This window comes from Poecilia formosa, unplaced genomic scaffold (assembly GCF_000485575.1).
Source record: "Poecilia formosa unplaced genomic scaffold, Poecilia_formosa-5.1.2 Scaffold27, whole genome shotgun sequence".
NCBI classification, from domain to species: domain Eukaryota; kingdom Metazoa; phylum Chordata; class Actinopteri; order Cyprinodontiformes; family Poeciliidae; genus Poecilia; species Poecilia formosa.
Genome location: NW_006799966.1, coordinates 3,456,077 through 3,478,483, shown reverse-complemented (window position 1 = coordinate 3,478,483; position 22,407 = coordinate 3,456,077). Strand labels below are relative to the sequence as shown.

General features: G+C 39.5%; 3 protein-coding genes across 3 annotated transcripts in view; 2 read left to right on the top strand and 1 right to left on the bottom strand.

The window, feature by feature from the left end:
* The first annotated feature begins 9,295 nt into the window (after window positions 1-9,295).
* Window positions 9,296-14,548, top strand: LOC103135799 (ATPase WRNIP1). The gene is made up of 7 exons (XM_007548721.2): window positions 9,296-9,975; window positions 10,632-10,826; window positions 11,276-11,514; window positions 11,710-11,933; window positions 12,906-13,061; window positions 13,618-13,697; window positions 13,778-14,548. The coding sequence occupies exons 1-7, from the start codon at window positions 9,361-9,363 to the stop codon at window positions 14,057-14,059; spliced, it is 1,791 nt and encodes a 596-aa protein (XP_007548783.1). The 5' UTR covers window positions 9,296-9,360; the 3' UTR covers window positions 14,060-14,548.
* LOC103135825 (chymotrypsin-like elastase family member 3B) lies at window positions 14,430-17,396 on the bottom strand. The gene is made up of 8 exons (XM_016669792.1): window positions 17,093-17,396; window positions 16,857-16,945; window positions 16,540-16,622; window positions 16,149-16,274; window positions 15,724-15,860; window positions 15,452-15,594; window positions 15,213-15,365; window positions 14,430-14,501 (listed from the first exon to the last, which is right to left on the bottom strand). Exons 1-5 carry the CDS (start codon window positions 17,130-17,132, stop codon window positions 15,737-15,739), a joined length of 462 nt encoding a protein of 153 aa, XP_016525278.1. The 5' UTR covers window positions 17,133-17,396; the 3' UTR covers window positions 14,430-14,501; window positions 15,213-15,365; window positions 15,452-15,594; window positions 15,724-15,736.
* A 430-nt stretch (window positions 17,397-17,826) lies between these two features.
* The window catches only part of dhx30 (DEAH (Asp-Glu-Ala-His) box helicase 30), an 8,136-nt gene continuing 3,555 nt past the window's right edge, over window positions 17,827-22,407 (top strand). Inside the window, exons 1-12 of the mRNA XM_016669654.1 lie at window positions 17,827-18,035; window positions 18,256-18,377; window positions 18,470-18,580; window positions 19,032-19,283; window positions 19,388-19,537; window positions 19,620-19,772; window positions 20,193-20,660; window positions 20,982-21,362; window positions 21,480-21,555; window positions 21,651-21,755; window positions 21,874-22,049; window positions 22,146-22,358. Of these exons, the coding sequence (XP_016525140.1) occupies window positions 17,864-18,035; window positions 18,256-18,377; window positions 18,470-18,580; window positions 19,032-19,283; window positions 19,388-19,537; window positions 19,620-19,772; window positions 20,193-20,660; window positions 20,982-21,362; window positions 21,480-21,555; window positions 21,651-21,755; window positions 21,874-22,049; window positions 22,146-22,358 (2,379 nt within the window). The 5' untranslated portion in view covers window positions 17,827-17,863. The remainder of the gene's footprint in view (window positions 18,036-18,255; window positions 18,378-18,469; window positions 18,581-19,031; window positions 19,284-19,387; window positions 19,538-19,619; window positions 19,773-20,192; window positions 20,661-20,981; window positions 21,363-21,479; window positions 21,556-21,650; window positions 21,756-21,873; window positions 22,050-22,145; window positions 22,359-22,407) is intronic.

Genomic DNA, 22,407 nt, shown 5'->3' with positions numbered 1-22,407 from the left:
ACTGAAGACCACTTTCGATGTTGTACAACTTCTTTGTGCTCCAAGTGTTCTGGTGTATGTCTCTAGCAGCTTTACGCCTGTAAAAAATTATGTTTTTGCTGATTATTTACAAAATAACTTGGTCTCAATTGGACTGGCTATGTAAACATAGATTTTCAAGTTTGGCCACAGATTCTTATTTAGATCTTATTTAGATACTTTGTGCACTTTGAACACATTGAAATGCTAGCTCTGGCTGGCAGTATCTTTAAGGTTGTTGTACTGCTGGAAGGTGAACCTCCAGCCCAGTCTTAAGTCTTTTGTGGCTCCAGTCATCCTCCTAACAGTTCTGATCAGCTTCCCTATCCCCACAGCACTAAGCTGCCACTATCATGTTTTACCATGGTGATGGTGTGGTCAGAGTGAGATCAGCATTACTTTTCTGCCACACACTGCATTTTGCATGCGTGGGAGCTGCTTTATTTTGGTTCCATCTGACCAGAGCATGTTCTTCCACATGTTGGTGTTCTCATTTTATAACTGACTTGTAGCAATATGCTGTAAAACTGCCAGCAGAGCTTTAACTGGGGCACTATGAAGAGCTAAGAAGCACAGCATGTACAAAGAAATCTGAGTGAGTGAGAGTAATGAAGACCAAAAGAGAGGAGGTGAGAAATTTGACTCATCATGAAACTTTGACACATGGTAAGCAGAGGGGGTAAAAAAAACACCACTGTTCCAATCAAAAAAAAAATCCCAGGCCACTTGTATTTTGATCTAGGTTTCCTGCTGGCTTTACCCTGGTGCTGCCAGGTTGTGCCCCTCCTTGCCTCGTGCAAAGGAGGCTATGTTGCATCAAGCGCAAGGAGGGAGTCAGCAGCCATAAACGTGAGTTAAATGTGGACTTTATATATGTATCATATTTATTGTGCAGTAGCAGCATTTTCTTGTGACATAAACTACCTTTATTGCTTTACCCTTTAAGTGTATCTTGGAAGTGTGTACATGCCAAAACCCAGAAATGACCTTTTAAACCAGCTAATTATATAGAAAAAATCCTTCAAAGCCAAAGTTAATTAATGAGCAAAAACAATACTGTTCAGCTTTGGTGCTGTAATAATTTTTACTTGTCCTGCTAAAAAAAAAAAAAAACAGAAACTGCCGAGCTATAACTTTATCTTGGTAGTTTCCACAGCATTCTGCTTTGCATGTGGAAAGTTGACAAATACAAGATTAAAATAATAAATGACCATGTAGAACCCCTTCAAGCATAAAAAAAAATCTTCTAATCTCACTTCAGAAACTACTCTGTAAAAGCCAGAATTCAATTTTGATTAGGATCAAAGTCACCCAAATTTGGCAATGCATAGTAATGCAACTTAGCATTTTCTAGCTTCTCCCACCTTGTCAGGCTTCTTTGTAACCGTCTCTGTGGATGCTTTCCTTTTGGTTGCCTGCTTCCCTTTACTGTCTTTGTTCCTGGAGGTTTTCCGAGTTGCTGGACCTTTGAACATCATCTCCATCACCTTTGAACACTTCACCGTCTCACCAATGAAGCCGATGACCTGCTGCATGCTAAGGACCAGCTTCTCCATTCCCTCTAGCTTTTGGGCCTGCTGCTCGGACCGCTGGTTGACTACAGACATGATGGTGCTCATCTCCTTGCAGATCTGCCTCACCTCCCGCCCCATCACCTGGGTCTGGTTCACCACCCTTGGGGAGAAATGGATCTCCTCCTTGTCCACCTTGATTTGCTCCATATCCTGCTCAATATCATCGATTTCTTGTGACATCCCATCCAGTCGACTGAGGACCTTTTCTTGAATGTTGATGAGTTTGTCCATCTTGCCACTCAGGGACTCAATGCGGTTTTGGATTATATCAAAGCCTGCATTACTGGAGTCTCCCATTGGATTTATGACTAAGGAACTCATGGTTTCCTGTGATACAAAAGTTACCTCAAGACACCAACTTGATACAAAAACTGTTTAGGTAAAGTCCATGCAACAAACAAAAATACTTCCACTAAAATCGCTGCCAGTTCTACAGAGAAGAAGAGAAAGCTAGGAGAAGAAATCCAGAAAATATTCCAGGTACAACTCAGCAGGGAAATGCTCAAACGAGATTTTAAATCTTTGAAACTACAAGATAATTTAAGCAATCGGAACTATTATGAAGTCAGTCCTCTGGTCTTCTCCTCATGATATGGTATTAAGAATAGATTGAGTTGGGGGGGGGCTAAATGTAAATGGCCGGCCTACGTCAGCAAGCTTCAAATGTTTAGGGAGGGAGCTTGGCAGTGGTTGGGTTATGAGACATCTGAGAGGCTTTAACTGTTAAGCCCACCTCCGTGCACTTGCTTGGTAGGTGTCAAAATGATCACTGTACGCAGTACTTGTTGTGCCGAACAAGTAGGAAAATGCTTAGCGATCAGCCCCCGCTTAGGTGAACTACAGATTCATCATAACGGGCAGACTTTTCTGTAAAGACAGAAATTCTGTGTAATATTCAACCTGAAAAGCAAAGACATATCTACGGCAGTGATATGCTGTTGTAAATGCTGAGTAGAAGTTACAGGCAATCCTGAAAGGATCTCTGGATTGCCTGTAACATCTTCTCGCTGTCAAGGGAATTGAGAAGAAGCTTGACCTACAGTTGGACATGAAGCCTTCAGGCTGAAAGAAGAGATGGGTGACCACAGATGATTTATGATGTGCTTACTCTCTGACAAAAACATCCTCTGATAACCTCCCATAGGAGAGTAAAGGATCAATTTTAACTGACCTTGGGTAACATAATCATAATCCATATGTCTTATAGCTCAAATTAAGTTATCTATGATTTATCAACATTATACTAATGTCAGCAGTACAGACAGATATAGACATCTGTTTCTTGAACTCCTCCCCCCCCCGCTCCCCTCTCCATCCATCCAGCCCCCTTTTCTTCTTGTGTTCCCACAGACTCATGCTTGAAGACATCGTAATGATTCTGACAACACAAGCACAGACTGTAAACTGGGACAAGATGCCAAACTCAGCTCATGCCAATTACTCACACCCATGTCTTGGCTTGAAGAGGGGTTCAGTGAGGGGGAAAGGAAGGAACCATCTTACGGCAAATTCAGATTTATCATAAGGTACCGCTGTCATTTTTTCTGTGTCTATCAGAAAAAACATTTGGATGTCCAGACAGTTTTAAAAAAAAATCACCACATAACTGTTTTTTTTTTTTTTTCTCTCTAAAATATGCACTTTCTAGTAAGATGGCTTGGAGAGAGAACAGGTTCCTTTGACAAGGCATAAACAGATGGACAGAAAGCAGTCATTAATCACTTTGGAAGAGACATGCTTACACCTGTCTTTTAATGCCAACAGATGACAGACAGCGCAGGTCATTTCCAGCGTGCTGTAGTAGGGGATATTTTTTCCCCTACTGTGTCTGATACACACACTTTTTAACAAAACCAAAAAGAAATCTTCAAAGTATTTCAAAATATTATTTTAAAAGGGTGAATTTCAATTAATTAGTAAAAGCTTACAATAAACACTTGAATGGCAGCATGCATGTGGTAGATAAATTTAAGATAGTCTAAACCTGCGAGTGACAAATGAAACTTTAAACTGAAGCTCATGCTGGAAGCGAACAAAGCCTTGCATCGACCTTTTCGCCACAAAAAACTGGGAGATGAAAAATCTAAACAGTGCATGAGATGATGTTGTTCAGTTGAAGATGAAAGCAAGTTGTTAGATTTAAATCCTAAAATACATACAATTGTCAAAAAAAGCTAATTTAGCATGTATCAAGGTTTAGGTGTATTACATACAGTAATATTTTTTTAACTCAAGAATAGAATAAAGGCACTTAAAGCTACAGTTTAACATTCCCAAAGGAATAGAATTGGGAAACTGTTAATCTTTAAACATCTAAGAGGACCACTTCTCTTTTGTTTCCCAGATGACTGTGAAATTTTTGTGTGTTGCTTAACTTTATTTATATGCATCTGTTTATCATATTTTAGGTAACTTTTAATTGTGAATGATTTTATAGAAATGTTAATTAGATTTTTAAATATGTTTTATTCAATCAAATGTGAAATGTAATTTTGAGTCATTTTCATTTCTGGCTTGGTTTAGGACATAATGCCTTTGAGGTTTCTTCATAAAAAATGAAACTATGCTATGATTTACATTTTCTATGACATTTTATTCTAGTGGCTTTTTAGTAATTTCATCTGTAATTATTCACTTGAATGCTTCTTTTTTTTTTGCCTTTTACCTCTGTACAGGCCTTTGTAACGTTTAACTGTGTGAAAACGGCTCTGCACATAAAATCTGATCGATTAATGTGGCATTGAAAGAGGAAAACTTACACAAATAAAACACAAATTATAGAGTACACACCACCAGTATATACAAATTGTATTGGTAAAATTTGTTATGATGGTTATATCATGTTGTCTAGTTCTATACAATACAATACTCTAAATATTATATACATTTATGTCAGAAGTTAAAGAAAAACCTAAACAAAGTTTCTGAAATTCTTAATAATAGACTATTTTTTTTTTCTAATTGTGTTGCTGACTGATATATAATTCCCACCACAATTAGAAGCATGCTAGGATATTATTTTCCAAGGCATTCTGCCAACAATATTAATACACTATAAATAAATCCCACTGAGACAGTTTGTACATGAGACTTCACCAAAGAAAAACGGTCATGGATGCTATGCAAAGGTTTCACTTGAGCTCAAACATGTTTTATTTTTATTTGTATTTCTATTACTGAGACTTACATGACCCTTGTGAGGGCACTCGCTTGGCAACTGCACAAGGCCAGCTGTTAAAAATGGAGCACCACCGCCCTGGCAGAGAACACAATGTCCCGGGGAGTTCAGGGGGACATGTGCGGTCTGGTTACTGTCCAGCCACCTCTGCTTATGTCTCCACTCACACTTCTTCCTGCTCCAGATACACTTTCCCTCAGAAACGTCAGGGGCTGAAATGTTTTTGTGGCAGTTATGAAACTCAAGCGCGCTGATCTGAAGTATGAGTGGAGTCCCTGGAGTTCTTTCTCTTTCATCTCTCGTGCTCTCGTGGCCTCTGGCTACAGTGTTGTAGTGAAATATGAAGGGTTACTTTGTACTTTAATCATTCAATAAAGACTTGTCAGACAATACCTTTCCATTAATATGTGTCTAGATTTTGTAAAAAAAAAAAAAACAAAAACAAAAAAAAGATAAAGAGAAGAAGCATCAAACAGGGTGAGATAAATTTGTTCAATGACTCGTGTTAAAATACGCTCAGCTTATTTATTGGTTAGTCTGGTAAACTTAATATGGGTAAATTTATTTTTAATTTAATGTGGTTATGCTGAAAATATAAGCTAAATTGGCCTCCCAACCTAATTGTACATGCAAAAAAAAACAAAAAACATAAATATTCACTGGTACAATTAAGGAGTCTAAGTATTTTTATCACAGTTACAAAAACGTTCATTTAAAGGATTACTGTCATTCACCTGAGGAATGAATAATATAGCTCTAAAAGTGATATGTAGGAGGAGTTATATGCTGAAGACACCACAAATGGTGTCAAAGTCAGTATGAGAAGGCAAATAAAGCTTAGTTACATAGCTGTGGCTCTTCCACAGTAAACATCATGGGTGGATCTTCTGGATTCCAAGGGAGGAATGGAAAAAAGAGAGGGTGAGAGGGTTTCATTTAGCCTCCAAGGTAAACCATTCCAGTATTACAGAAAACTACACAGCATGTGTATTTATAATCAGGCTTGGGTGCATGACAGCTTATATTTGCGTACTCCCAGGAAGACCTATTTCAAATTTATTGGTGTTTCCAACTTTTTGGAAACACCAGTAAATTTGAAATAGGTCTTCCTATGGCTTCCTTGGCTGGTCACATATTATCAACAACAAAAAAATAAATAAATCAAACATAATAAATAAAATATTTTAAATAATATCAGGAGCTGCTGAAATCAAAAGCAAATGTCTGCAAGAAAATCATCTGTGGATTGAGTTTTCAAAGTTTCGGATCTGTTGGTAACTGATTTTAAAGAAAACGTTGAATTACAACACCCACTAGATGGCAGCAAAAACAGCTTCACTAGTGCCTGAAAAGACCCAGAGAGGTTGTTACGCATTTGCAAAATTACAGTGAAAAAACCACAACTCACAGCCAATATTGCTACTATGTAATACTATCCAATTAGCTAATGTTTTATCTTTTCAAGCAAAAAACAATAATATCCCATTGCTGAAACAATAATCCATCATGTGTTTTTCAAACTAATTCAAATAATTATGATATTTAGATGTCACAAGAGATGCCAAAGTTTTTTGAAATAAACAGAGACTGGGATAAATTGTCAGCATCCCACATAATGCAATATTTGTTCACTCTACCTTGCAAGTGTTATCCAAATCTATGACATAATGAATCACTGGGAAAATCTGAAAATAATCCCTCTTGACCTTCAGCTTTCAATAAGTATGTTGTACGTTGTATTAAAATTTTGATGCTTGCGTTAACAATGTGGATACGAGTCGTGTTTAATAAATTAGAATATCTGTTCGGATTCTTGTTTCTATGATCGAAAGTACCTTGTAAAAAAAATAAACCTTTAAATTGGTATTAAACAGGCTTTTTTAAAACAAAATTTCTGTATTAACAACATTTTTCTTCTTCGTCTGATGTAATATTCTAATATAATGCAAGATTGTATTTGCTGTAAGCTAAAACACCATAATTAAACAGAAATTAAGGTTTGGAAACATCTGTAGGCTAAATATGTGTTGGTGTAAGGATGTTCACTTGCTGAACTGAGTTTCTGAAATAAATTAACTTTTCAAGAGTATTGTAATTTATTGAATGCAACTATGTGATATAATTCCAGTTAGGAAACAATACTTTTTAATGCATTGAAACAAAATGCATTAAAATAGAAGACCAACACATTTGAATCTCTAATATTTTACAAATGTTTGTAGAACATTTTTGATAGAAATAATATACTTTGCTTGACATTTTGCTTAAATTCTGAGAAGCCGAGAACACATCTGAGTAAAATATTCAGTTCTTATCTGCAGCTCCACAACAATATTTGTTATATTTAAGCCTTCATGAAATTATTGATGCAAACAATAGTATGAGACATATTGAGAGACATTGCCGCAATTATTAAAACAGTCTAATAAATTTGAACCAACTGCATTAATTTAAAAAAGTGGAAAAGTATATTTTTTAAATGTGAGAGTAATTTAATTAATAGGCAGTTAAGACTGCTGGCTAAAACAAAAATATGTCTACGAAATAATAAAATAAAAATAAATTCTTATATTCTTAACATCTCATATTTATAGGAGTCCATTGTGCATAAACACTGATAACACACTTAATTCACAGAGAAAAAAAAAAGTTAAATGTTGTTAACACTGACAGCACTCATGCTTGGTTAATATCTTAGTTACATATGACGAGAAAAAAATGTGTTAAACTTTTTTTTTTTTTTGCTAATGTTTGATATTGTTCCATGTGTCAAAGTGAACTGTAAGTACCTGGTTGGCAAATGCTGTGTGCCTCCTCCTGTAGCAGAGTAAATCGCGCAGTTTGCCCCAGAGGTAGGAAATAACCAGACACATGCTGTTGACTAGCCAAATGTTTCCCACTGAGACCAAGTTCTCCATGACTTTCAGTCTACCTCTCATCCTATCTCTAGGCTTCCTTTACCTTCTATCTTTATCTATGAGGGTCCCTTGGAGTTTCAGCAGAGGAGCCTCAAGAGCAGCAGATGTCAGTACCTCCTCAGAGTAAGGAACACCCGGATTATCCTCCACAGCCTCTGTTAATTCAGTCAACTAGCCACTTCAATTGACTCTTTGTAGGAAAAGGACGGTCAGCATGTCCTTGTTATAAAAGAGTGACAGGTGCCAGCAAAGAGTGTCAGAGACACAAGCTGTTTCACCATCCTCAGTTCACGTTAGCCTGTAACTGTTACGTTCTACATGCAAACAGACACTTTGTGAACTGAAATACTTAATTTAACACTGTATGAAAAATCAAAAGAACTTCTGTTCTTGTCTTCCTGTCAGCAAAGGCAGTTGAAGATCCCTGTAAATAATCAGCTTGCACTATTTCAATACTACTGCAAATGTTAAACTGGCCATCACAATGTGCCGGCTAAGGCCTCAAACCTCAAAGAGTTTCAGTCCCCACCCGAGGTCCTGGCCCACAGACCACCAATCTCCCTGCCCTCTCCTACATACACATCTCCACCAGACTAACACCAGCAGCAGCTAGCAAACACTTGGTGGAACTGTGCTTCGGCTGAGCTTATCATACTGGCATCAATGGGAGGCATGGAGAAACATTGTTATGATGTCACCGTGAAGGGGAACATCGGAAGTTATTTTTGTTATAGCAAAAAAGAATTTTTATAACAACTGAAGATAACGTATTAGCTGATTGTGCAATAAAACAGCATCATGCACCTGGAAAATACATAATACCTCACCTAAGTGTTTTTGATTGTTATAACTGAGAAGGATCAGAGGCTAAATGTTCCAGCTTTTTATTTAGAAGACTAAATATTGAAATACTAGATCATATTTTAAGAAGTGATACTTGGAATAAGGATGTGAAGCAACAATGCAATAAGTTTTCATGCAATCTAATATGTTGCCATGTAAATTTTACTTGTACATAGATTATACTAAAGTGGTCTTTTTTCAAGACCTTAAAATGCCACATGTAGCTTTTAAAGATCAATTAAAAAATCTTCCTCAGGCTTCCAAGATGGAGATCTACAAATCAAATGCATAGAGTAATGTCCCAACTATTCATGCCTTTAATGATGAACTGCATGTTTCATTAATGTGCATTTTGAATTTGTCAAGAAAGTCAATAAGTGCTATGGCAGTTATAACATATGGTGAACTAAGATACACATCAAGCTTGTGTGAACAGTGGAACAAGTGTGATTTTGTGATTGTTTTTTCTGCTTGAAGACCAAGGCTTATTTTTATATGGACAAATTTTGTTTTAAATTAAGGTATAATATAATGTAATATAATACATTATATATAATATAATATAATATAATATAATATAATATAATATAATATGAAGGAAACTAAATTAAAAAAATAAATTAAATAAAGCAGATTTCTTATTCGTCATTCACTACAGACAGTATCTTGCTTATATTATATTTGAGTTTATAGGGTGCGCACCATTTGTCACCCGGTTTAAGTTAAGCGCGGTTAATTTACGACCCCGGTCTCTTCTCACGCCGTTTCGTCATCATCCCTACGTACCCACTTGTTTTGGTCACGTGAACTACAATTCGCGGGAACCAACATGGCGGACGAGACAATTTCGAACTCAGTTCAGTGTCCTGTTTGTTTCAAAGACTTCACACCTGGGACAATTAACGGACACCTGGACACATGTTTACTGAGCAGCGCTGCGGACAGTCCGTCCACCGCCGTTGAGACTGGCCCTCCAGTGAAGAAAGTGCGCGTTTCGGAGCCTGTCAACGACTCTGTTTCATCCTCCTCCTCCGCCATGCCTGGGACGCAGTCCTCTTCGTCAGTGTTTTCTCTGTTTCAAGCCAACAAGGGCAAACTTGACGTTCAGCCTGACAGAAGTTCTGTGTTTTCAGGCAAACGAAGTCCCGTCAGTGCTTTCAGCAAGGGAACTAAACGTGTACTGACCGAGGCTGTGTCGGTACCAACAGGGATAGAGACTCCATCTGTGTCAAACAGCGAAGCTGAGAAGAACATTAATAATCACTTACCAGCACGGACCCTGTTATCATCAAACAAACCTCTGGCGGAGGCTCTGAGACCGAACACGCTGGAGGATTACTTTGGCCAGAACAAAGTTGTAGGCCAGCAAACTCTCATCCGGTCGCTTCTGGAATCTCAGGAGATCCCTTCTCTTATTCTCTGGGGTCCACCGGGATGTGGAAAGGTGTGCAGGTGATAGCGATAGGATACATTCAAACTAGTGCAACACCCAGTCTCTCATACAAATATTTAATCTGTCACTTTCATCTTGTTGAAAGTATATCACTACCTTGGGGGGGGCGGGGGAAGGAAAATCCCATCTTCACTCCATTTGGTAGTTATTAAAGCTGACAAACATCTCTATCTCTTGGGATGGAACTGTTCTTCAATCACCAAATCAATCAAACCGATTTGTTTAATTGCACAACTATATCAATGCGCAATATTTCAATGTTTTCCTAATATAGTGCATCTCTAATAACGACAAAGCAACTACTACTTTTCTCTAACACCGGCAATAAAAGATAAATTATATATCTTTTGCATTCTAATTGATAAGCTTTGCCTATTGTTATTCTAAATATATGTGAGTAGGCTTAAATTCGATACCAATTCTCTAAGAGTGTCTCTGTTTACATTTTCAATTAACTTTCCTTTGGAAAAGAAATCACAAATTTATTTTTAAAAATGTAATTAAATATATAGGTTTTGCAAATGATAAAATTGTGAATAAATGCTCTTCCAATAAACATCTCGGTTTCATTTGATGTTTCCAGATTTGTCTTGTCATGTGTTTTTTCTTGACTTACTTTACTTAATTTTTCTTTTTTTTTTCTTCAGACGACCCTAGCCCACATCATTGCCAGCATGAGCAAAAAGAAAGGATCGGCTCGTTTTGTTACGCTGTCGGCCACCAGTGCGTCCACCAACGACGTCCGAGAGGTGATCAAGCAGGCGCAGAATGAGCTCAGGCTGTGCAAGAGAAAGACAATCCTGTTCATTGATGAAATTCACCGCTTCAACAAATCCCAGCAGGTAGAATAACTACAACAAAGTAGTTTTAGTTTCATAGATTCTTCACAAACGATATGGGTCCAAACAATGAGCCCTGTGGGACTCTACATTAAATCTATTTGCTCTCTGATATTTTATTAAATGGTTCGACTTCCTAAAAACTGCTCTGCCACTTACAAACTGATGATTATCACTTAAGCCGGTGTTTTGAAAGGAATATATGGTTCCTGCTCCGTTTTTGTGTCTAACATAAGTGACAACACAACAGTTGGTGCTGTTGATCATGTCTTGTAAGTTTTTGTTTGATATTAGAAATTTTAAAAGGCTAAATATAGCAATTCAGTCACTTCATTTATTTTATTTGTTTTATCTGTTGATCCAAACTTATAAATCAGATGCTAGACTACTTCGGGATTCATATTTTCATCTCTGTTAACTTCTTCTTTCTCGCCTTTTGTCTATATGACCAGGACACCTTCCTGCCTCATGTGGAGTGCGGTACCGTCACTCTGATCGGAGCAACCACAGAGAATCCATCCTTCCAGGTGAACGCTGCTTTGCTGAGTAGATGCAGGGTGCTGGTACTGGAGAAGCTGTCAGTCGAGGCAATGGGCTCAATTTTGAACAGGGCAGTGGCCGCACTTGGGATCCAAGTCCAAGGACAACATCCAACAAATTCCTCTTATCGAGAGCAGACCGATAGCTCTGAGTAAGTGCTATCTTACGGTCACTGTCGATTTAGATCAGTTTTTGTCTCTCTTATTTTTTATTTTTTCCCCATGGATTTTTCGATATTATTCAAAAAGATTTAATATTTTTAGAAAACACACAGGTTGTTGTGATATTTCAAGGTATCTTTCGAGAGGGATTTTCCCTTTGCATATTTTCTGTGTTCTTGTTTTAGACCTGCTATATACATAGAGCAGAAGGCCTTGGACACCATAGCCTACCTCTGTGATGGTGACGCAAGAACTGGACTCAATAGTCTCCAGCTGGCTGTTCAGGCTCAGATGAAATCCCCACGACTGAACCAGTCAACACAACACGGATTTCCTCAAGAGATCGTGGTGACGGAGGAGCATATCAAGGAGGGTCTCCAGAGGTCCCACATCCTCTATGATAAAGCAGGTGAGCTCGTACCTGCTTACCGTTGGTGTCACTGGAGGAAAAAAACGAGGATCTTTGCTCCGAGTATCAAACTTTTTGTTGTTCCTTCTTGCATTTAGTAAGGTCCGCTTTAAATTTTGAGTTTGCAGTTATTAATAACACACCTAGAGCAATTATCTATTTAATTAAGGATGCATGTCGATTCCATCACCTTAACAGATGACCATGCAGTTTAGTATTGTAAGTAGTGTTCTGCAGCAATGTTCTGCTCTTTGGCAAAGAAATGTTGCTGACTGTTTTTCTATCTTCTTTTGCTTATTTATTACATTTCAGAAAGGTTTTTGCAATTGACCTCAAGTATTTCTACGCTTAACCTTCACACATTTTGCCAGTATCTCTAGGATATTATGTTATATTTAATGTTTTATGATAATTGCAAATATTTATTCTCAAACATAAATAACATAAAGTCTGTTGACGTACTGTGAATTTTTGATTTACATTTGAAATTACAATTTAAGAAATCAATAGAGGGTTAATAAATTAGCAATCAATTACAAAAATGTTTAACATTTTATTAGCAGTGAAATGAACTAAGATACTTTTTGAAATTATTATTCATGTTTATTAGGACATCAGTGCCCTTTACAAAACTAATTATATAACGTTACAGAGTCCAACTTTTGCCATGCTATGCTGTATCATTTGGCGCCTTCATAACTGTGGCAGCTAACTAATGCAGAAATTAGTCGTTCCCCATGTCCTCATAATCACCATAGCATCTATCACGCTATTTATTAATAGATGAGGTATTGAAAATCCTCAGATTGTAGATGTTGCTGCTCCAACCATTTACATATCACGTCTCGTCACTCGTTCGTCCTCCGTGTTGACCTTTGATGTTCAGCTGTCTGAAGGACTTGCTGTTCCTTGCTTCACAGGGTGAGGCAACTTGTGCTAATGTGTCAATATGTGTGTGTAATTCATTCATAGGTGAGGAGCATTACAACTGTATCTCAGCGTTGCATAAGTCCATGAGAGGCTCCCATGAGAATGCCTCCCTCTACTGGCTGGGCCGCATGCTGGAGGGCGGTGAGGACCCGCTCTACGTGGCCCGCAGGCTGGTCCGCTTCGCCAGCGAGGATGTAGGTAGGTCATTTTATTTATAGCATTATCTTCAACCAGCCCCTTCCATTGGTTTGCCCGTCCATCCTTTTGTTCATATTTACCTGTTTGCCCAAGTGGCCATTTGCCTTTTTGTCCATCCATCATCCACCTTTTGAGTCTTTGTCACTTTTCTTTAATTCACAAGCAGCCTGTTTGTCTGTCGTTAGATTTTCCTGATTCCATATATTCAAAATGTATATGGAATCAGGAACTAGTTGCTGTAAATTCACCATAAAATTTAGTTTAGAAACAAAACGGCTAAAAAGGGTGAGATCTCTGGAAAAATGAATTTGGAAAAGTACAGAAACATATGTAGAAAAAGTACAGGAATCCCTCCAAAGTGCTTTTCCACAGTTTGTTATCCCTCAATACCTAATCTCTTTTTTAATAATTCATTTTATTAACATCAATATTCTTAATATTTGGTCTGTGTTTTTTTTTTTAAATGCCTCTATTTCTACTCTTTGGATTTTTGAAACGAGCTCTGTTAATAAAATGAGATTGATTTCGACATGTCTCCCTGCTTTTTATCCTCCAGGTTTGGCCGACCCCTCCGCTCTCACTCAGGCTGTGTCCGCCTTTCAGGCCTGTCACTTCATTGGTATGCCTGAATGTGAGGTAGGCATGCCTTACCGTCATAGATTGTTTTGCAATTCTCCGCCATCCCTACAAAGATTGTGTTTATCATTTTCTTTCAGGTGATCCTTGCTCAGTGTGCTGTCTACCTGGCACGAGCTCCCAAGTCTATAGAGATCTATAAGGCCTATGGCAATGTAAAAGCATGTCTGAGAAATCACAAAGGTCCCCTTCCTCCTGTCCCCCTGCACCTACGCAACGCACCCACCAGGCTGATGAAACAGCTGGGCTATGCTAAAGGCTACAAGTACAACCCGGAATGTAGCGGCCCGGTGGAGCAGGAGTACCTGCCTGAGGAGCTCCGGGGTGCCGACTTCTTCACCTGGACACCATCAGACCGTTGAGTGTTTGAGGTACTCGGCATATTGTGAAGCTAAAAACCAAATCTACACAGCTTTGTTCTTCAAGAGCTGGTTTGCAGCCATTTAAAAGATCCCCTGAAAGTTTAAGGATTTGTTTTCCTCTAACCTGATTATTTCAAAAAATAGTTAAGTCAGACTATATTCTCAAATGAAGCCACATTTTTCTGTTATTACTCCATTTCTCTGTACTCAAGAAATTGAGTGATACCACCCTCAAAGGGTTTACAGATTATGCTTTTATGTGTTCTTATCTAGTTTTTCACCAATGTTTAATGATAAGAATTAATACTGCAATTTAATGGATATTATATATCTTGTGTAATAAGTTTTCAGTGACGAACACAGTCAAATAAAAAGTTAATCAAACTGTTTATTGCTTTGTATTGCACCACTGTTGAAAGTTTCCTCAGTTTTGGGCCATTGTCTGTAAGAAAATGCAACATGATTAAATGCATAACTGTGAAAGTAAAATCATTTTCTTTTTTGGCTTTGTGTCACTCTTAAATATTAACAGACAAAAACAATCTCAGCATAACAGAGAGTTACCATTTTTAAATGATAACTTCAAAATTTAAGGTAAAAAAACAAAACATCATCCTGATCATATGTGAAAATAACATTATGCTCTTTCTTAATTCATTCATGAGCTTTGATTATCTACTGTGGTTCAGTTTTATTAGCCATCCTCAGACCTGCAATCTTTTATCAAACCACAAATTCTGCTCACTGGCTTAAATTCAATCAGTCTTGGGTTATGCAGCAGAATGACAATTTGAAGAGTTCATGTTCAAAACCTTCCAATATGGCTGAACTAAAATGCTTCTAGCATCGAGTGGACCAAAGTTCCTACCCAGCACTGTAAAAGATTACCTGCCAGTTACCTCCAACACTTTATGGCAGCCATTATTACCATTACAGGTTGACACGACCAGTTAGTAGGACTGAATAGCCTTGAAGCTTTAAATTGTATTTATCTTTTATACTAAAATTTGATTATTTAAATTAAGTAAGGAAACAAAACAATGAAGACATCAGGAAAGGGACAAATCCTCTTTTTCACAGCCCTGTATCTACACTTTACTTTGTATGAACCCTAAAGTCAGATAAGTTTTAGTATGTGAATTGATCCCCTCACCTCGCTGATCCACGGCATGAAAGAAGCCACCCGCGTGAAGACGGTGGGCTTTTTAGGGGTATTGCATCCACGACCATCAACAAAGCTCGTCACTCCTTCCACATACCATCTGTTGTCACGGCCCTTACAGTTTAGAGGGCCCCCAGAGTCGCCCTGCAGGTTTCAGGCAGTTTGTTATTCAACATCTAGGTGGTCTGTGTTACATGAGCACAACATTAAATTCTCTGGATGGTTCTCACATGGCATGCCGTTTTGCTGTCTCCTCCTGCACAAACCATTGTCGTCATTGCTGAGCTACCCCACCAGTTGCTTTGACTGCAGACACTGTGATCCACCACAGGAAGCAGCGCCTGCTGCAGTCTTGTTGCCCGGGGTCCACCGGCTGCAGAGAAAGTGACTCCCTCGGTGTAAACATTGACAACATGAATTGTGCTCCAAAAAAAAAAAACTAAAACCAGAGGATTAGAACCATGTCATATTTTAAACAGTCCGAGTGAACCACAGATCTTACAGTAAAGTCGACCTCAGCCTGTGACGTAACAGGGCTGGTTGTGGGTCAGAGTGGAGCTGTGCTCTGGCAGGCAGGCAGGCTTAACTTTGTCATTGAGGGACGCACTTTTCTCCAGTTTGAGCAGGGCAATGTCGTTCCTGTCAGAACGAGAACAAAACTATTTAAATTTCTCATTTTTGTGGGTTCCATCACAGGCTAGAAAAGCTTTTAGTTATACTGACATTTCAACGTGTCTTCTGCAAATTACAGCTCTGGTGAATTACGTCGTTATTCATTACTGAGGTGATTTCTTAAATCCAACCAGATATGCTTATAACCATGAGTTCTCTGGGTACTACTGAAAAACATGTCATTGATTCTTGGTAATTTTCCTAAAGTTCTTAGGAAATAATAATTCCTCCAAACTTTGTATTGTTAAAACATACCCGCAAGACACACAGTTATCATTCCATTTGGGATGAATGAACATTTTTGCCACCATGATGGACTGTTCAGGTCCCTCTTCCTTGTCCATGTCATGCTCAGCAAGAACCACTCTGTATGTGTGGAGTCTGGATTGGAAACAAAAATGTTGTACATATTTCCCAAAGTAGATCAGAAAGCTCCCTGTTTTATGTAGAGGATATACTTTCACAAAGTCAAAAAGTAACCTCCTTCACGAGGGGTGCTCTTGAAATTGGATATACATAAACTGCTGCATATTTTGTTTATTTCACTATTTGGAAAATAAAAGAAACAATCAGAAAATTGACACAACATTTCAAAATAGCCAGTAAACTCAGGCAAATGCCCACAAAAAAAAAAAAAAAAACTCACGTAATACAGAGTGCAGCTGTCAAGACCCAGTCTGGAGCAATAAGTGTTCCTCCACAAGTGGGGTAAAAAGACTCCAACGAAACCTAAAGGGTTAAATAAAATGAAATCAATTATGCTAATATGCGTAGCACATTTCTATTACAGATGACGACAGCTCTGGTACAATCCGTGTCTAAACACAGTATGCCCAAACAGAATGGATTAAAGATTATTAAGTACAAAAATCATATTAATGAGTAGAAAAAGAAACAATTCATTTTTGCACATTACTTTTGTGTATGTCATGATTTCCCCCCCCACACTCTTCACTCACTCACCTGCCACGGCCAGCTGTACAAACAAGCCTCTTCCCCATTTACTACTCGACTGGTGTTGGGCCAGTAACTGGGCACGCCACACCCAGACACTGAAGCAGTGAGAGGCAAATTAAGGCAAGGTTTAAAATGGTACCCTAAGTGAAGGTTAAATCCCATTTTGACCCAATTCAAGACTAATAGCTAGCTTCACACACATTTTTTGAATCAGAATGATCACATTTTAACTTTGACATTACCAGATGTGACAGCCAGCAGGAAAACAAGTCCCAGTACCATCTCTGCCTTGTTCCTTCAAAGAAAAGTGACTTATCAAGCAGCACTGTTCATGGGAATGAATCCAGACAAGACCACACAAACCCACCCTGGGAGTTTTCCTTCTAATCTGCAGGTGGCTGGACTAATGTGTACCATTAAACTGCATACACTATAAGCAGCTTAACACTTATGTTTTCAAAGCTTAGATATTTGGGGTTTTCCTTAATCTTACACTATTATGTGGTTTTAGTGACTGACCATTTAGAAGTTTGCAAGACCCTGTAATAAAAATATGAAGCAAGTATAAGTTTAATGTTTAAATTGTCCTACATGTATACAAACTGCGATATTTTATTTAAAAAATGTTATTTTCACCTGCAATATATATATATCCCCATCTTGTTCTTAGAAATATTTAAATTTCCAAAGCTTAATACTAAACTGCTGCTCCAGTAGTGCCACTCTTCACACTTATGGAGTGAAGAGTGCCAAATGACAATAAATAACTTCTGAATAATAATTCTCATTAATCTTGACCTTTGACCGCTGGAGATTGGCACCAACACCCCTGGCGACCTCAATATAGGGATACGTGTGTTAGAAAATGGATAGACGGACAATATCTGAGTTAAAAGTGCGAAGGAACCGAAGTGTGTAAATCAGTTTTACATCCACCCAGAAGAGGGCGCCACAAACAGCTTACCCCCCTTTCGTCACCCCAAAGAAACAGAAGAAGAAGTTGTTGTTTAAAGATGGCGCTACACGGTGCCTTACTCGTGAGGCTAAAAGAGCTTTGCAAAGTGGCCAAATGTGCTCATACAGCAGGAAAAACGGCATTTAACTGGAGCGGAGAAATGCGGTGGTATGGGACAAAAGCGCAGAAGTTTCACGAGCGCAGCGCGTCATGTTTCAACAGTAAACGAGGTGAGTAAAAAAAAAATGCCGGTTAGCTAATAGCTGACTGTCGCAGCAGCATCTAACCTCAAGGACATCCAGCATAAAAAAAATGTGATAAAAATCATTCCGCTTCCAGTTTTCAGATCATATTTCAACGTGTGTTGGTTCGGTTAGAGTGCCGAAAAACAGCGTTAACGTTTCTCTGTGTCTGGTCATTGTTTTTAATTCTTCGGCAATGGTATTCCAGATCTTCTGGAGGAGTTTCCAGATCCTAAAAACCTCCTCAACAACACCATTTCCCGGTCACTAGGAGTGAATGATCTGTCCCAGCTCATCCAGTACACCTGTACAGAACATGATGGTGTCAAGGTCAGCTGGAATCCTCTCGACTTCACCCATCCTCCTGACATGTAGAGGTTTTGTGTTTGACACAATTGTATTTTGTAACCATGCTCCTGCAGAAGGCCACTGTCACGCTGCTGTGGCCCAACAAGATTAGAGAAGAGGGTTATGCTTCCAAGAAAATTGATGCAGAGCGATTTGCGGCGGCTGCAGCCTGCCTCAGACTCAGGGTAAGCTGCTGTAAAGAAACAAGAGGAGCTGCACAGTGACTTGCTGAAGCATTTGTACGACTAGATTGTTCACATCTTCTCACTTTACAACTCCAAACCTCAGTGTATGTTATTGGGGTTTAGTGTGATTGATCAACACGACGTGAAACATACTTATGAAGTGGAAGTAGAATAATACAAAGTTATTATTTTTTCAATCCAAAAGTCTGCAATATGTGGTTTGCTCATGTTTTCAGATCCTCTGAGTCTGTGCAATTTTTGCTGCACTTAGATCTGCATTTTTTCCCCTCTTTTTTAGGGGTGGAGGGATGGGCTGTAAAACACACTTAACAGCTGTTTTTATACTAAGATTAAAATATACACAGGCAAACTAAATTTTAATTGGGCATCTGCTGAAGGCAATCGGTTGCTGAATAAAAGTGGTACTTGTGATTATTGTTTTTTACCAAAGGAATTGGGTGTGATTGGTCCTAACAATCAGCTCCCAAAGAGGAGAGCTGGCCGGGTGAGAGGAGGGCTACATTCCCATCTTTATGATCCTGAAGAGGACTGTCTGACAAACGCTCCCACCTCCAGAGCTGATGAATTGTTGCCTCCGGTGGAAGATGCCTCCTATGTCTCTGAAGCTCTTTCTCTGTTTCCACAACCTAAATCTCTTCTGACCAGAGTGATCCAGGTGGCCACTTCAACCAGCAGAGTCAGGGTTGGTCAAAGTTTTTTTTTTTTTTTTATTATTATTTCTACATTCTGAGCCTATCATTTCTATCCTCTTTATATCTGAATGTTTTTTGTTTTTTTTTCCTACAGGAGATGATGCATTTCAGAACAGCAGGTGGAAAACTAAAAAAGTGCGAGTTGACTCTACTTTGGCCGGAGAACATGATGTTCAGAGCGACGGCGGGCAGCCGAGTGATGGCAGAGAAAAAGGCTGCAGCACTTGCCTGCATGAAGCTGAAGGTGGGAGGAGATCTAGTGAATTGATGTCCATTTAGCTGCAAGTCATAATTGTGCTAAAATATTTCTCATGCTTTTGGTGCAGGAGCTTGCTCTTCTAGATAAAGACAACAATCCACTTACTCATGCAAAGTATCATCGAGAAAAGGTAAAGGAGGCTGGCGAGAGAGAGAGACGTCCATTCCCACTAGAGATTCCAGAATATTTGGAGCAACGCATGAGGGACTACCTAACACGGGTCGGTTCTTTTTCCACATGTCTTGCTTATTTCGATTCATGAATTAAGAAGGCCGAATGTGTGGGCAGTAGCCATGCTGACTAACCTAAGCATTCACAACAGGGTGAGGTGTGGGGAACTAGTTGTAGCCTAGAAGAGGGCAAGAGAGGGACACGGGCAAGCGTGTACATGAGCATGATTGACAACACTAAGACCCTCCTTCTCTCTGATTGGTCATTCCTGATCTGAGTGGTGTATTTCTGCAGATGGATGTAGGATCCCAGGGAGAAAGCAGGAGAGCATATCTTCTTTTTTTTTTGTCTCCACAGATCATCTGTCTCATATTATACTGTCAGGACATAATATGGAAATGCAACACATTGGTTATGAAAGCTGCATGCTGCGGCTCTAATCATTAATGCTGAGTTATCTTCCTCACAGCACCCGGTTGCAACAGAAGTACAGCAACTATGGGAGGAGGAAGAGGCAAGAGGACAACAGACGGTGAACGAGGAGGAAGAGGATGAAGAAGACTATGTTACGGACGCCATCACCGGCAGGCCATACAGGCCGATGTCCAAACATCAAGCTCAGTGCCTCAGTCGCCACCTACAGGAGGCATGGGAAAGGGCAAACCCTGGACTCAGCGTGGAGCTGCCCGTCGACGCTCACCGACAGCGTGTGGTCTCAGCCGTGCGCTCCTCCAGGGCGGTTGTGATCGCCGGCGAGACGGGATGTGGCAAGACGACGCGGATCCCGCGCTTCCTGCTGGAGGAACAAGTGAGAGACGGGGAGGGCGCAGACTGCAACGTCCTCGTCACACAGCCTCGTCGGATCAGTGCCGTGTCTGTAGCTCATCGAGTCGCTCACGAGATGGGGCCACGTCTGAAACACCATGTCGGATATCAGGTAATGGTTAATTCTTAAGTGTTTTTGACTTTCTTAATAAATTTGTCTTTTTCAAAATTTGTTACAGAAAATTATGTAATTTGGGACCGAGTAATACTTTAAGTTCTCACAATAATTTCTTAAACATTTTATACCTCTTTACACTTATTCTAACCCTTCACAGTTATGTAGTTTTTGTAATGTCATACAAACCAAATGTTAGTTGTAACATCATACAAAGTGAACAAAGTTCATAGAATATAAATGACAGGCAGAAATTGCTGTAGGGAGAGGAAACGAGTATCATATTCAATGTTGACGCAATAATTCCTCTTTGTGTAGGTGAGACTTGAGAGCCGCCCTCCTGAGAACAGCGGGGGGTCCATGCTCTTCCTCACTGTGGGCGTCCTACTGAAGAAGCTGCAGTCCAACCCAACCCTGACAGGAATCAGTCATGTCGTCGTGGACGAGGTCCACGAGCGAGATGTAAACACAGACCTGCTGCTGGCGTTGCTGCGCTCGAGCTTGGACGAGAACCCCGACTTGCGAGTTGTTCTCATGAGCGCCACCGGGGACAACCAGAGGCTGGCGGAGTACTTCGGAGGCTGCCCTATCGTAAAGGTCCCGGGGTTCATGCACCCTGTGAAGGACAGATACCTGGAGGATGTGATGCAGGAGATGGGACGCTCGGCTAAGTTCCAAAACAGGGTGGAGTTAAGCAAGGTGAAATTTTGTAGATCTGTTAGCTTTACGTTTAGATTTATTTAATTGCTTTAGTAGTATTCTTTTTTTTTTTTTTATGTTTTTCTTTAAAATGTTAATCTGATTTCGTTTGAGGAGGGGTCGGACGAGGCCGCACCAGATCTGGACTTAGTAGCTGACGTAATTGAGCACATCGACAGACATGGAGAGCCAGGTAACTAATGCATCCTCTCATGCAGTAATTCTGTTTTGTGTTTCATATCTTTTCTTCACAGACATATCTTTACATTGTTTCCCTTCCTTCTGCAGGTGCGGTGCTGTGTTTCCTCCCTGGGTGGCAGGACATCAAGATAGTTCAACAAAAACTGGAGGAGAAACCACACTTTTCACCAGGCTCACAAATGATCGTGCCATGTAAGACTGAACACATTGATGGACAAGTTTTGTTGTCTGGGGGGTTATTGGTAACTTTGAGATGGCTTTTCTAATTTATTTTTATTTATTCTTTTATTTATTTTATTTTTTTTTGTAGTGCACTCAAGCTTATCAGTAGCTGACCAGCAGGTGGTGTTCCAGCGCCCCCAAGCCGGACAGAGGAAGATTGTACTCACCACCAACATAGCGGAAACCTCCATTACAATAGACGATATAGTTCATGTGGTGGATACAGGAACTCATAAGGAACAGAATTATGACCAGCGGACAAAGGTTTTTTTTTTTAAATGCGTTTAACTTCTGTTTCATGTTGGAATCTGAGATCAAAACCATTTTTCTTGACAACACTAAACTAATATTTTTCTGCAGGTTTCTTGTCTGGACACAGTTTGGATATCTCGCTCTAACGTCACACAAAGAAAAGGGAGAGCAGGACGTTGTCAGCCGGGGCAGGCATACCACCTGTTCCCAAGGAAACAACTGGAGACCATGACGCCCTTTCCTGTTCCTGAAATCCTGCGCACACCACTGGAGAGTTTAGTATTGCAGGCTAAAATCCACAGTCCGAACTGCAAGGTACTTTAGATGTTTCTTTGCTATCTTTTTACCTTTTTTTTTTTTTTTTTTTTTT